The 15798-nt window shown below is 40.0% G+C and overlaps 1 protein-coding gene across 2 annotated transcripts; it reads left to right on the top strand.

The window, feature by feature from the left end:
- Positions 1-2704: 2704 nt before the first annotated feature.
- crbn (cereblon) lies at positions 2705-15392 on the top strand. 2 transcript variants are annotated; one of them, XM_047583010.1, is made up of 11 exons: positions 2705-2948; positions 3197-3309; positions 3483-3685; positions 4052-4204; positions 6449-6611; positions 8674-8736; positions 8846-8930; positions 9070-9185; positions 10711-10775; positions 12056-12187; positions 12645-15392. In XM_047583010.1, the coding sequence occupies exons 1-11, from the start codon at positions 2876-2878 to the stop codon at positions 12826-12828; spliced, it is 1350 nt and encodes a 449-aa protein (XP_047438966.1). In that variant the 5' UTR covers positions 2705-2875; the 3' UTR covers positions 12829-15392. The 2 variants fall into 2 exon arrangements, with proteins under 2 accessions (XP_047438966.1, XP_047438967.1); XM_047583011.1 differs by having other exon boundaries at positions 2708-2948; positions 4055-4204.
- Positions 15393-15798: the final 406 nt, after the last annotated feature.

Consider the following 15798-nt stretch of genomic DNA (forward strand, 5'->3'; position numbering starts at 1 on the left):
CTACCAAAAACAAAACAAAAAACATACCAGTCTTATAACAACTTTTATATTTAAACAATTAGTAATAATAATAATAATAATAATAATAATAATAATAATAATAATAAAGTAGAAATCTCTCCTCTTGACTAGCCAAACCGCAGATTTGACCGTTTAGACTACATTTCCTGTTTGAGTTGTTGACTGATCAAAACAGTTGGCGCTTGAACATGACGTAATGATGTATGTATAAAAGCCGCTCTCTTTCTTCGTCACATCCTCTTTCCGTTGCTCTTCTCGCTTTGAGGTATGTCGAACATTTCCCAGCTAACAGAATCCAAACCAATCATTGAATTTTATCAATCATCTGCAGTCACTAATCATAAATTTGTTTTGTTTTTCCAGAAACCTCTCCACACGATGAGAGCTAAGGTAAAATAACATCCCGGGAATTGGTGTTAGAGACTTTTTTTGAATCCTCTTCCTGTTCCAATGTTGCTAGCTAGCGTCTGAGTAACACCTGCTGTACTAATTTCGCCTCTGTGAATATTTTTTTTCTGATTACTGTGTACCTGTCTTTCAGTTACTAATAACGATATCGATAATAATGTGAATCTAGCGAAATTATTTCCTGTAAAAAACATGGTATAGAAAGCTAATGCTAACGGGAGGCCCGCTGTGCTGCATGGTTTTATTGTAGTGTAACGTGCTCAATGGAGTCTACCTGTAATTTAGTCATCACAAGCATGCCGTCTATCTCATTGTCAATAAGTGGGATTGCAAACATGCAATTATTATACTCAAGTTGCTCTAATAAATGTTTCTTCTCTTGTAGTGGAGGAAGAAGCGTATGCGCAGGTAAGCGGTCAATTTATAAACTCCCGCTTAGACATTACCATTGCAGATCATGCGTGTTTTGTTTTTTAAGTGTTGAGCATGTTTAACTGGAGAATCGGTTTAGTCTGAAGTGTTTGGTAATACTATAAAGGAGTTCACAAAATGCTGGCACACTGCAATCTAATATCATGAAATAGAGATTGAAAGTCTCTTCAGGTTTATGTAATTGCATTAAACCAAAGATTTCAGTGTCAAATTACAATGGATGTCAATTACAAAAGACTTTTAAGTTTGAGAGCAAATTGAATACTTTTTATGAAAATGCTCTCTAAAGGTCTCAAGGGGCATTATTTTCTTAAATATTTGTAACGAATGCATAATATTGCACCGGCTAACAAAGTGCCCATATGATTTAATTCTGCTTATGTCTAATTGTAGTTATTTTGGACTCCTTTAGTTTGAAATATTGGAAGTATTAACTGTAAAAATGGTTGGCAAAGATGTCTTGCATTTTAAGAAAATAAATGATCCAGACTCCCACGTTGTAAGTAGTCAAACCTCTGCTGAGGAGGCTAAAGTCAGGGTGTTTTTGTTCTTGACAACTGTAATAAGTGGATTACAAAAGGCAAATTTCTGTTTTTATGCTTTACTTGAGTGTCAATAGTATACATATGGTTTACTAGTTTTCCGTTAGTAGTAGGTAGTAGTTTTTATTTTTTATTTTTATTTTTTTAAATTTGATCGATGTGTAATTGGGCAATGAACAGAATGTTTTCCTGACGGCTGCATTTCACTTTTAACAGGCTGAAGCGTAAGAGGAGAAAGATGAGGCAGAGGTCAAAGTAAGCCCTCATCCCCACAAGCTGTGATCCCGTCTGACCCTCTTCAGATGACCGGCGCATGTGGCTGAAGTGGATCGCTTGGGGCCTACATCAGCCAAAGAAGGGCCCTGAACCCTGATTTCGGATGACCATGCCTCTCACGGAGCCAGTTGTGGAAGTCTGAAGATGGCGAAGATGCTGGACAAATGTGTCATCACAACTGCAGCTACTTTGTTCATGGACCATAATGCATATTGTTTGCTTTCAACTGTCAGTTGGTGTATTGAACAATAAATGAACACTTAAGTTCCCACAAGTTTCTGCATCATAATTTGATATTACCCGAATGGTCTATGGGCCAGTCACAATAGTTTAAATGCAAAGACGGAAGTAGTGTAAATGTTATACTGTAAATCTAAACCATCTGTTAAGTTATATAAACTTAATTGGACATGCACAATTTTATCTCTGAGAAAGCGCCATTTGGATGACAGTTCCTTACTAAGGAGAAAATCCTCTGCAGTACTGCATTTAGCATTCTATGCAATTCATGTTAAAAGGGACTGAAATGTAAGTACTAAGGTAAATTTAACAAAAAGCTATCTCAAATAAGGTGAACGTGCATTTGGATTAAAGGGTATTCACTACAGATATTACACATGTTGCTCTGTTTCCAACATTTATAAATTTGATTCTTTTTCAATAATCCCAGTCTTTTGTTCTGCAACATTATTCCTTGTGTTGTCAGATTAGGACATTCAAAGGCTTCAACTAATGCTTTTATTTGACCCTTTTTACTAATTCTAAGTAGGCGCAAATATTTAGACCCACAGCATATCTTACACCTGCATGAATAAAACTGTCATATATTTTTCAGATTCTTTGGGCAAGTCTGTTAAAAATAAAAATACTCCATTACTGTAGAAGTTCTAAAAAGTATATACTGTTCAGATAAGAAGTCTCATCTCATCTTCTAGTACCGCCTAATCCTCACTGGGGTTACAGGGTTGCTGGAGCCTGTCCCAGCTGTCATTGGGTGAGAGGCGGGGTACACCCTGGACAAGTCACCAGCCCATCGCAGGGCTAACACAGAGACAAACAACCATTCGCACGTTTTGATTTTCCTCATGGATGGACCTCTTCTGGTGAGAAGGTCGCCAGGGGGCGCTCAGGCTCCACAGTGGTGCTGATCATCGTAGACACCGTAGAAGAAGAGTTAGCATTGTAAACACAAGGATATGGCTGACGAGAGGGGTGGAGGTGAAGACAATATTAACGACAATATGGGGAACCAGTTGCAGCTCTTACCAGGTAACAATGAAGTTTAACTAAAGGCGGCTCGGTGTTCAACCAGGAGAGAGATTGTCTCTTCCTCCTGATGCGGTTAGCTAACATATGTCCACACTACAGGCCACTGACAAGGATCACACCCTTTCGCTTTCTTTTCACATTCACCATTAGGCTGACTTCTTACAGTAATAATTTTGTCAGATAACGTTTAGTTATGAAACACAAATAGACAGACAATTAACCTTGGTAAACTTGCTGTGCCACGACAGACAATGAGGAGGAGGAAGAGGAGGATGACATGGAGACTGAAGACCGAGACAGTGAGGAGGCAGAGAAGCCCAACACCATCACCTTTGACCCCAGTCTTCCCACATCACATGCTGTGAGTGATTCATAGCTTTCCTTAGCCTAATTATCTTAACAAATTATATATCCAGTCCTAATTTATTTGTGTTTACCTTCCCAGTGTTTGTTTTGTTCCAGCCTGATGTTTAGTTGTCTGCAGCTGCTGATGTTTTGTTGCGTTGTGCTGACTCTGACCTCTGTGTATATCAGTACCTGGGCTCGGACATGGAAGAGTTTCATGGCCGCACAGTCCACGATGACGACAGCTGTCAGACCATTCCCGTGCTGCCCCACACAGCTGTGATGCTGGTGCCGGGTCAGACGCTGCCGCTGCAGCTCTTCAGGCCGCAGGAGGTCAGCATGATGAGGAACGTCATTCAGAGGGACCGCACATTTGCTGTGCTCGCACATAGGTGTGTAGAAGTATTTTGTTTGTCATCATCATTTGTCATGATTTGATCTATTAATGGAAACTTATTTTTGTGTCTCAGTGGAAAGAGCATATCTTGTCTTTGGTGACTACAGAGGAGCTTTATAAATTCTGCAGCAATAATCCCAGATGATGCTTGAGTGTTGTCTTGAAGTAAGAAGAGACCTCAGACATGCAACAGAACTTACAGTTATAAAGCATCCAAGCATCAACTGGATTTTATAGGAAGTTGAGATGAAAAACACGTAGAATCAAAAGTCTATGGGTCCCTCAGTCAACATAACATATGTACAATCACTACAGTTGTTTTTTCTGTTTCTTTCTAATGGCTTTATTTGATATGTCTCAGCAGTGATGCAGGTGAGCCCGACCCAGAGTTTGGGACAACAGCTGAAATCTATGCATACCGAGAGGAGCAGGAGTATGGCATTGAAACAGTCAAAGTGAAGGCTGTAGGGAGGCAGAGGTTTAAGGTCCATGAGATAAGAACTCAGGCAGATGGGTAAGTGAAAATTTTTTTAATTCAACCTCAAACCAAAGGTCAGGACGGAATACCTCCTGTCACTCGCTGGCTCAAAGGTGTCAAAGAGGCAAAGCCCCTGAGCAGGTCTGAAGAGTGTTTAATGTTATGCATATTGTAAGCCATACACTCTACTCTGGTGTACACAATCTCTGATGAGAAAAAAATGCAGATAACCAGAGAAGAGGAGATAGTGCTAATTCTATTTCATTTCTACAGTAAATATCCTACATCTTGCTTTGGCTCTTACATGGAGTAAGCCAGTGGTTGTCTGCAGAAATCTAATGGCTGTAGATTTTATTGCCAATCATACAGACAGTTACTAATTCAGATAAGAATTAAATAAAAATGTAATTAACTAGATAGCATAATTGTAGTTGTAGCAAATTACTAGCCTCATCCTTTGCCTTAGTGTCAATCTGTACTTACTGTATGTGTATTTCACTGTACCACCACAAATAGAACTATGATAATAAAGTTTCCACTCTAGAATGATTACTCAGATTATGAAAGGACAGCTGTGTGTCTGTTTGTCTGAGCCTTTATAGAGCTAGAGACCTGAATCTTGGTTAAAATGACTCAACCAGTTCACAGCTAGAGGGCAGACTAGCTCTTTCTGCAGTCGTCTTCAAAACAAGCATCAGCAATGGAAACAATAGATGGAGGCAGTGGTGCCTTATGAGGGAGGGGGAGTTAGGATGCTCTAAAAGATAGGTTAAAAAATATAGAGTAAATTATTAAACCATCATCCTAAAAATATAATCATGTGGTACAATAATAAAATATAGTAGTAAAATAAGTGATCTTTTTGTCAGGAAAAGCCATAGCATCAGTTGTGTAGATAGCTGTCCGTAAGAGCTGGATCCATTGACATAATCAGTGACTACTATGGCTACATCAGTCACAATGCTTCCCAGTGAGTCAGATCTTCCGTAAGAAAGGCTCTATAGTTTGTGAGAGGCACAAATGAGGCTGTTCATAGTGCAGTAAGCTAGCTAGTTACAGGCTGAGATGGTGTCAGTGTTACAGGAGTTAGTGTCCGTGTACCATTCATTCATTTGAATTTCAATTCAAACTGGAAAATAAAAAAAAAACTGAAAAACAGTTTGTTATTTCATTATTAGTTTTAAAATGTCAAACTTCGATCTCTGTTTCTAATATTCAATTGACTAAGTTGAAAACCCTTTACTGTACCTCATGCTAAATACCATATGCTGGTTCTATTTGCAGTCTCCCTGTATAAAATGTCCACTTTCATGAAATGGCCTCAAAGACAGTAGATGGTCACCACAACATTAGATCCATGGATGTGACCTGTTCTTTGAGTATAGCAGCTGATATACTCTATCATTCATTTTCAGTAGTTTATGCTTCCTCTGGGCAGGTACACCAAGGAAGCATTAATAGAGAGAAGCTGCCTTATGTCAACTGTTGCAGCCACACTGTAGATCATGCCCACTTACTGCACATCCTCCACTACCCAGGAAATCACTGAAGGTTACTGTCCATGAAACTGAAGCTCATGAAGACACATCTCCCTTTTTCTCTTGTTGTGATTATGTAACAAGCACAAATTGCTTGCTTTAATCCTGTTGACCTCCTGATGTGACGCTAGCAAGCACAGCCTTTAAGCTATCATTCACTTAAAGAGAATCTGCGCTTTCTTTTCTGTACTGAATATTACAATATGCTATTATTTTTAATGTACTTCCTAACTGTAATGTTTGAAAAGGTGCTACAGAAAAAGACATCTGGAAATTAATCACCATCATATGGCCGGGGATAGTTGCTATTTGTGCATTCAACAAATATTAAATTCAACGGTACTTTCTACGTGTGTTTAGACGATGGAGCTGCTGAATTAAACAAATGATGCGCTGGCTGAAAACTATGAAGTGCATGACACGCTGGTTGTATAAAAGAGGTCATAGGTGCTATCTGTGTATTCTCTGTGATGGAAAATAATTCCTCCAGCTCAGTGCCCAAAGTGCTCTCAGCAAACTTTCGGAAGCTCAGAGATACAAACAAAACCAGACCAAGAGAGCAATAAAAATATCTTCAGGTGTGATCAGACAAATAGATACACTTCATAGTGTTCAGGCAGCTCATCACTTGTTTAATCCGTTATTCATCTGCTCAGTTTCACTCATCTTCTGTTTCCATCTTTCACGTTTGCCCTCTTATGTTCCACTCTCAACGTAAAACCCCATTTGTTTCTCTTCTCAGAATCAGACAAGCCAAAGTACAGATCCTTCCAGAACGAATCCTTCCAGACCCCCTCTCTGCCGTGCAGCTAACATCCCTTTCCAGGCTCCACGTGCACCCTTCATCAAAACCCACACCTCAGAGCTGCAAGCAGGCTAAGTGCCGGTGGAATAAGTATCAACAGGTCAGGCACTCCTAAACATACAGTACAAACAAATGCACCAGTTACAAGCAGCACATTCTGCATCTGTGACCTTTTAGAACAGAAAATTAGTCCATCACTGGAAAATCAAAGTTAAAGAGCATCATCTACAGAGGATACGGAAAATACTCAGACCTCCTTAAGTTTTTCACTCTTGGTTATATTGCAACCATTTACTAAAATAATTTAAGTTGATTTTTTTCCTCTTCAGTGTACACATAGCACCCCATTTTGACAAAAAATGTCAAAATGTAGACATTTTCGCACATTCATTAAAAAAAGAAAAACTGAAATATCACATGGCCATATGTATTCGGACCTTTTGCTGTGCGTATCAGGTGCTATCCATTTCTTTTGATCATCCTTGAGATGGATGTCAGTTCATGGATGTCAAAACATACACAGTATGTTTAAGATTTCTCCATGGACAATCAATTGTAGCCTTTTTTTTTTTTTTAAGTACTAAGATATTGATATTTATTTCAACAAACTTTAAGATATAAATTATAGAAAAGTTTGATTCTACAGTGTAAGTAGGACGCCACATCCACTGTTCCCTTTATATTTGTATGTACTGTTTCTAGTTAAGGGAATATTTAATATACATAATCTACAATATTAGACATTTCCCCAACCAAATGAATTCAAATATCTGTTGTTCATGACTGGAGGTAAAGTAAAAGTAACATTTTGGAAAAAAGAATGGTATCGAGGGCAAAAACCAGTTTCCCACCATAGATTCACTGGGGACAGCCTTAGAGATAAGATGAGAAGGTCTGAAAGTAGAACAAAAGGGCCCAGTGAGGTGGGGGTCGGGTACCTGGTGAGGATGCCTTTACCAGGTGAGACCAACTGAGACCAGCCAACAGGGAACCCTGGGGTTGACCTGGTATTTGCTGGAGGGATTACATATCTCAGCAGGACTTGGGACAACTTGGGATTTTCAAATCAGTTTTAGCTTAGCGGTCAAGTTAATTTTATTTATATAGCGTCAATACCAATACAAGATACCAATACAAGCACCTCGAGGCGCTTGACAAAACCAGAGCCTTAAGCCCCCAGAGCAATCACAAAGGCAACAACTCCCTTTTAACAGGAAGAAACCTTGAGCAGAACCCAGCTCATATGGAGGGAGTCATCTGCTTGAGGCCGGCCAGGTACAGACGGAAACAGAAAGAAAGGAGAGCAGCTGGAGGAACGAGATAAACATACGTCTGACTAAAGCGTAGAATCTGTATATGAAGGATCTGATCATGATACAAGATATAGCTGTTTGATAATGAATTTACATAAGAGCATGGGGCAAAAAAACTCTTAGTGACAACAGGTGAGTTAGGTGCTGTAATGATTTAATATAAGAGGCATCATTCATCATCATCATAAGAGGCAGGTTGGAGAATTATGCATTCAGTGGGTTACTGCAGGCCTTGAAGGCTGTTGAAGTTGAAGAGCTCTTTACAGCTAATGGTTAGGAACTTGGAGTTCTTAATGATTTGCTGTAAAGACTAGTGACTAGAGACGCAAGAAGATGAAGGAGGAAAAGGGAGATGCTAAACAGTAGTAACACAGATTGCATGAGTAGTAATGGAGAACAAATCAGATAATAAATTATAGGTGATCGGTACATCATCCCCCAACAGCCTAGACCTACAGACCTACAGACCTATAGACCTAATTAAGGGGTGGTTCAGTGTCACCTACCTATAAGCTTCATCAATAAGCAATGTCTTAAAACTAACCTTAAAAGTAGAGAGTGTCTGCATCCTGAACCCAATCTGGGAGTTGCTTCCATGAGAGAGGGGCCTGCTAGCTGAAGACTCTACTTTCCCACCAGGAATTAAAAAAGGTTGTAATTCTCTGCTTGGCCTTAGTCACCACAAAAATAAATATTAGACAGTTTTCCTTCACCGTGTGAAATTGGGCACCTAGTATCAACCTGAGGAGGGACGGGAAGAGAAACTGTATGTATGGCGGGTGCATGACAAAAACATAATCATCAGAAGTGCATTTAATTCACTAATGGTGCGTCTGTTCTTCATCACAGAGGAAGTTTCACTGTGCCAGCCTGACACCGTGGCCACCGTGGGTATATGCGCTGTATGACTCTGTGAGTACCACAGCCCGTGTGCACTGTTTGGAATTTCTTCCATATATAAACATTGCACAGAAGTGAATGTATACAGTGATTTCTCTTCTTCCTGTGGTTCATGTCACAGGAGTCGCTGATGAACAGAGTTAAGAAACAGCTCCACGAGTGGGATGAGAATCTGAAAGATGACTCCCTCCCTACGAACGCCGTAGGTCAGCCTCTGTTCAGTTTACTACAGATGGATCTCAGGCACCTACACACACGCCCATTCATCTCTGCCTTGTGTTCTCTGTACTTTTGTTCCCTCCTTCATTTCATCCGTCTCTAACCCTTCTCTCTGGTTTCTGTCAGACTTCTCCTACAGAGTGGCAGCTTGTCTACCAATAGATGATGCCCTGCGGCTGCAGCTGCTGAAGATTGGCAGTGCCATCCAGAGACTTCGCTGTGAGCTGGACATCATGGACCGGGTATGCAAACGTCACCACAGGTCTCTCTGCCCAAAATTCCCTGTGTGTCTCTGAGCCCGGCAGCCTCAGACTTAATATCCCTCATGGTTTGATGAGATCCAGTGTTCCTATTTCAGTTGCGCTGCGCAGAAAGCTTACATATGTTCCTCTGATGTTCTTGGTACGTTTAACCAGGTCTGACAGGAGTTGACAGATGTGTTGGAACTGTAATATTTCACTCCAGAGTTGGCCTACACAATTCAAAAGTGTCTAGAAAATATGTAGTATAAGCAAACACTGTTTGGTTTTACAAGTGGTAACAATTTTAATAGTCCAGCAGTCATCATGTAGTCTGCATCAGGTTGGGGCCTAGAGTACAGTATAAACTGAACAAAGCAGCCTGGCTTTTGTCTGCTTGTTTAGTCCTGTGTGTCTGGGCAGCCGTAGTTCGTTTTTATCCACGCTAGGGCCTGACAGTAGGAAATGTTTAGAGCAAAATGTCTGGCTTAAATATTTGTGGGTCGGCAGGTCCAGTCTGAATTTATATGTGCCAATAAATGTGGTACAAACAAGCATGTCTTTATGAAGTAATTTGTACATCCCTTCCTCAACATTGGATTTTTGCAATTTTTGAAAGTAAAATATCTGCAGCTATCCTCTGATGTTCTTGGTACATTTAACCATGTCTGACGGGAGCTGACAGATGACAGAGATAGAGAGGACATGCACACAGCGTCATAGTATTTAGTACTTAGCCTGCATTAGCAGAAGCAGAACATGTACTTTCTTGAATGTGTCTCCTTATTAGCTGCTTTTATCTGTTTTTCTGCCAAGTTCAGGGGATAATGAAGGGGGTTCATTATCCTGTATCCTGTCCTTAATGGATAGCCTCACAGATTATACTGAAGCCACCTGAACGCTTCGTAAACCCTTACAGAGACATGGAGATGAATGATTGCTAGTGTCCAACGTAAGACCCAACAATGGGTTGCAAATATGTGACAGATCAGGTATAACACTGTGACCACCTTCCTAATATTGTGACTCCAAACCAGTTGTGACTCATCAGAGAATGGACATGGGTCTTCTGAGTGTGTCCTGTGGTGTCTGGTAACAGGATGTTGTTAGTGGGGGTCTTTGGGTCCTATGAGTTGAAGAGAGGGGCCTCTGTGGATCATCCCACAGATACTTGATCAGTTTGGGATCTAGTGAATTTGGAGGCCAGGTCAACACCTTGTGCTGTTCTTCATGTTTTTTGAGTGGTTTTTGTGTCTGTGTCAGGCTGCATCCTGCTGAGGATGTCTGCTGCCATCAAGGAGTGTCATTGCTATGGGGTGGGGGTGTCTGGTCTGGTCTAGGTGGGTGCTACATGTCTAAGTAACATCCACATGAATGAATACCAGGTCCAAAAGTTTCTCAGCAGAACACTGAATTGTCAGAAGATGGTCAATGTTAGTCGCTCATCCTGTCAATGGTTTTAATGTTATGCCTGATTGATGTTTATATATCTATGTTGGTAACACTCTTTATCATCTCTCCTCCTCAGTGCACATCACTGTGCTGTAAGCAGTGCCAGGACACAGAAATCACCACAAAAAATGAGATCTTCAGGTGAGTTTTTTCAGTCCACACTCACTCCACCCACTCCACCGCTTCTTATGTTTGTTGTTGTTGTACAAATGCTTTTCAGCAACACCGACAGTTATTGAAAGTAATGAATCATTGGAGATATTACATTGTTCTTTCATTCCAGGGAATAGTTTGATTCATTAATTTGACCAAATATATAACTTGATTGAGCTTTTGTCTCTGCACCAGCAGCAATAATGTAAAACAAATATATGACAAGAACAAAACGAGATCTGTTGATTAATTCCACTTTTTTGTATTTACCGTGTTCACAGTAATCACTGTAATTATAAACTCAACTGTCAAGGACAATTTGACTGTCTGTCTGGGAGTTGCATAAGGTTACATCATGAATATAAATGGCCCTGCACTGCACCTCCACAGTCAGTCGGAGTGCACACTCTCACGCTGTTATCTAATGGCTCTCCTCATTTTCTAAGTGTCTCTGATGTGTGATGGTTAATGTGTTTCTCCAGTCATGACACACAAAACCCAGGGGACTAATGAAATTAACCAGGGCCCCACTGGACATTTATGAGAGTAGTGCATGAATAGTTTTCTCATTTGGAGAATAAAGAGTGAAAGTAACTGATTATGTGTATAATGACTTCTGAAAGAAATTATCATAAGTTACTAACTTTGTAAGCACACTTCCTTCCACTAATAAAACTACATAGATGGCTAATGCATTTTCAATTAAGGGCCCAGGACTGAAGTACATTACACACACACAAATAGCTACTTGAAGAACTGAGTCACTGTGAAGGTTTGGTGACTCAAACTGAAGATGGCATTTTGAGATTGTATTTTGGAGACTGTGAAGTTTTATATTTTCTTAAAATTTTCTTAAAATAAACCTGAATATACTGTTTTTTTTAACAGCAAATTGCTCCTCATTTCCTGATACAGCAGTCATTGAGCAAAATGGGATTGTGTATTTACAAAATACTTTTGGTCTCTACTTAATCCTGAGGCAGTGCGGATGACTAAAAATTACATTTACAAGATTGAATGAAATGATACAATAGCCTGTGTTTTAGAGTTTGGGGATTTTAACAGCTTGAGGATCTCACTGTTGTTGTGTTCAGAGCAGAATTTAAATTCACATTTTAAGCATTTTTAAGGCAATTTGTCATTTTTGCTCATACCTTTTATGGTGTCTCCGTTCAGTGTCTCACAAGGAATCATAGTTTTATTTGTGATTAACTGAAGCCTTAATTACAACTGATGACATACTCCACCTGCCTGTTCTCTCTCTGCAGCTTGTCTCTTTACGGCCCCATGGCTGCGTACGTCAACCCCCACGGTTACGTCCATGAAACACTGACCGTCTACAAAGCCAACAACCTCAACCTGGTTGGCCGGCCATCCACACTGCACAGCTGGTTTCCAGGGTAACTCTAATATACCCATGACACAGAGCTCACATTCCCCTCTCTCTTTGAATTAAATTGACCTGTGAGGAACAATGTGTTGCTCATGTATTGCCAGTTGTAGATGCTCAAGATTAGACAGGGTGAATCAGACTCTGGACTATGATCTGAACACATCACTACACTTAGGTGCAGACCAAAACAAACTCACAGAGAGTCAGAGGACCTGGTTGAGTCAGAAATAAGCTGGTTTGTATGTGGTGAAACGTGATCCAGGATTGATCTGACCCATATTGGAAGCTGTACTCACAGGCAGCCTTGTGTGCTGTGAGTGGAAAAGGAGGAGAAAAATCACTTGTACAAATTGTCTCGAGGCACTTTACAAAACCCGACCTGAAACCCCCAGAGCAACCAGAGTGAAGTACTGTCTGAGGTGAAAGTGATGCCTCTTAAATCATCGATGTCTCTTTTCTCTCAGGTACGCCTGGACAATCGCTCAGTGCCGAACCTGCGGGTCTCACATGGGTTGGAAGTTCACAGCCACCAAGAAAGACTTGTCTCCTCCTCGTTTCTGGGGTCTAACCCGTTCGGCCATGCTCCCTCGCATTCCACAGGGCGAGGGGGATGACGGGAGAGAGGGGTCTCGCCTCTTCTGTCTGTGACACCAGACCATTTAATTGCCTCGTTCAGAAAGCCCTGCAATCCTGCCCAAGCCTCAATCTTAGGCCACTCTCTGGCTGCGATTACTTCTAGTAATCAATGCATCACACCGCCTGTCACCCCTGGCAGCAAATCCATCATATTAGTGGAAAGGTCATCCAGCCTTTGAAAGTGACTGAAAGAGCAGATTAGAACAGGATGGATATAGTGTATGTTTGTGAAGTTTCTTAAAACGGCAGAGGCAGTTGTGAGAGCATTGTGTTAAAATGAGAAAGAAATGACATGTTGGACAGACTGCTTCCATGACATGCGCTAACATCCCCCTGCATGCAGTTTCCTGATCTGTACCCCTGTCCAGCTGTTGTCTTGCTGCCTCACAGAAAAACAAAAGGTATGCTGAATGCTTTTCACCTCCAACTCCTTTCCTGCAGTACGGTCTGACAATTAACTCTACAATTACCTTGCAGTAAATTTAGCTGGGATTCATATCATTTGTGGATTAGTTTTCTGATGTTGTTGCTGCTGCCATAGACCAGAGGAAGGAAAGACTACGAATGAAAGTGCACTCGTGTGTGTAGATGATGAGGGGATATATTTTGAATCTTGGAATTGATTTGGATGTATTTTTGTATGACAAGAAGATTGGAAATTTGTTCAACACGCATTTTATCATCACAGCAGATTCTTTTCTTTATGTAAAAAAAAAAAAAAAAAGCTGAGGTGAGAATAATCACAGTGTATTATATTATTATTATATAACTGATATAATCTGTGTTTGATTTGTGTTCAACAAAGGCTCAGTGTTCCAAATGATAAGATGCTTCAGGAATTAAAAGTTTATCTCCGGTTGCACAAGTGAAAATTCGAGATGTATCGGTGCCTCGTGGCAGACTATCACTGGTCAAAGCTAATAAAGACTGAGAGCAAAAGGAGCATTTACCCATCTTCATTTAGTGTGTTCGTGTTGCGTGTTAAAATAGTGTGCCTCTGCTCCTGCTCTGCGTCTTTCCGTACGTTTGAAATATCAGTGAACCGCAAACGAGAATTAAAGGCAAAGTGAGGGTAAGATTTAGAGTTTCTTCTTCTTTTTTAGGATTCTTTTGTAGTCTCGCTGTATTGAGGATTTTACTTCTTGCAATTTTGTTGCAAGGTGTTGGCTCACGTTTGTATAAATGTACGTAAATAAGGGCAGTTACAGTGGTCACTGTGTAATATGACAGCTCTATTGTTTGTAGGATTTGACAGATTTGTGGAAACAATTTGTGCTACTGAGAATTGTAAGAAAAACGTCTTATCATCAATAAACAGTAGTTTAAGGCAATAAGAAAGCTTACAGGGTCTGAGGATATTTGTCTGAAGGAGATGGATTTTGGAAAAATACAAATTTTCTTTCTTTTTCTTTTTTTTTTTGCTGATAGGGGAAAAGATTGATACCACTCTCATATACCATGCTACTACAACATTTGGTTACCTCAGCTTACACAAAGACTAGAAACAGCTTTTCATATTGTTGTAACATGTCAGGTTATTCCCTGCAGAGACACAATATTATTGTTGGTGATGGTGAGAAGTTTTTGTTAGTAGTTTCTTTGTTGCTTAGACAGAGCCTGGTTTGCAGTTTTCACTTGTTCCCAGGCTTTATGCTAAGCTAAGCTAACCAATTGCTAGTTGTCCCCTTTATTGTAACAGACCCATTTCAACACGTTCACACGCCACACATGACGCCGAAAAATGACAAAAGTCGCCGCACATAGACTTTAAAAGAGATTAGTAATCCACGAATAGATGAGGTAAAGGCAGGCTGCCCTGCTTCTGTCAGCGACCAATCATAAAATATCAGCGACCAATCGGCCTATCAGCAAATAGTATTTGTCATTGGCAGGTGATATGGGAGCGCCCCATCTTTTTTTTTTTTTTTACAATAGTTGCTTTTGACAGTATAGGAACTATGCAGGATATTTTTTTATGATTCACGGTATTTTATCTTTAACCCCAAAACTTGAAAGCTCTGTAAGAGATGATGAACTAGTCTTTGAAAAAGAGATCGCTTTAAATTTAAAACTTAAGTGCTTTTCATTTTTGTCTGTAAACTTAAAGTTTTTTTCTGCCTAAATCATCTCCTCGGGATGCTGTAACATCCCCTTCACTCTCAGTTGAACAAACCATGCTATTTTGTCCCTGTAGTATAATGAGTTAAATATGAGTTAATTTTTTGTGTGTGTTTTCTTAAAAACCTGAAAAAATTACTTGAGCCATTATTTTTATGTGGGTGATATTCTGAGTGTTGACGCTCATGTGGAAGTGGTCTAATTTGATCTTCTTGAACAAGGGTGAGAAGAGTGTCTTTTCAGTTCATATCATTTTAGTTTGCCATAATAATAACATATGACATCTAAACTACGCCTCTTTTGATTAAGTTTCTCTATGATACCACTGACCATCTATAAATGCTGCTTCATGGAAGAAATCTGTTGCCCGGTTCCAAAGAAGGCTGTTGCTTGTTTTATTTTTTCCTGTCATACATTGTACAGCAGAGTAAAATAAACTTGACAGTTTAAAGCAGCAATACTTGTGTAATTTACTTGTTAGTTACCAGAATACTCATTATGTTTCAGAAAGAAACTAATAGCAAAGAGGGTATCAAGAGGTATGTGTTTTACACTGTGGATTTTTAAAGCCAGTGATGAGGTGATTATGATTGCATTACGATACAAAAGACAGATAAAAGGTTCCATGTCTTCCCAGGTTCTTCATATCTGTGGATAAGTCGATGCGTGCCTCCACTGTGTAAGATCATTTTTAGAGGATGTAGTTTGTGGCTGTTAAACTGGATTAAATAATCATGAAAAGTATTTCTGTTATTTAGCTTGGCCTAAATGACAATCAGAGAAACATGTGTCGCTACAATTCAGTATTATCACAAATCACAGCCTCTGCATTGAAAACATGGGTGGATCAACAGCAGCTGAAAA

This window comes from Mugil cephalus, chromosome 4 (genome assembly GCF_022458985.1).
Source record: "Mugil cephalus isolate CIBA_MC_2020 chromosome 4, CIBA_Mcephalus_1.1, whole genome shotgun sequence".
NCBI lineage: Eukaryota > Metazoa > Chordata > Actinopteri > Mugiliformes > Mugilidae > Mugil > Mugil cephalus.

Excerpts from the sequence above, each read along its gene's own strand:
- crbn (XM_047583010.1), top strand. The coding sequence starts at position 2,876 with ATGGCTGACGAGAGGGGTGGAGGTGAAGACAATATTAACGACAATATG. Across the intron at positions 2,949-3,196 it reads CCAGTTGCAGCTCTTACCAG|ACAATGAGGAGGAGGAAGAG; the intron begins GTAACAATGAAG and ends GTGCCACGACAG. Across the intron at positions 9,186-10,710 it reads AGCTGGACATCATGGACCGG|TGCACATCACTGTGCTGTAA; the intron begins GTATGCAAACGT and ends TCTCCTCCTCAG.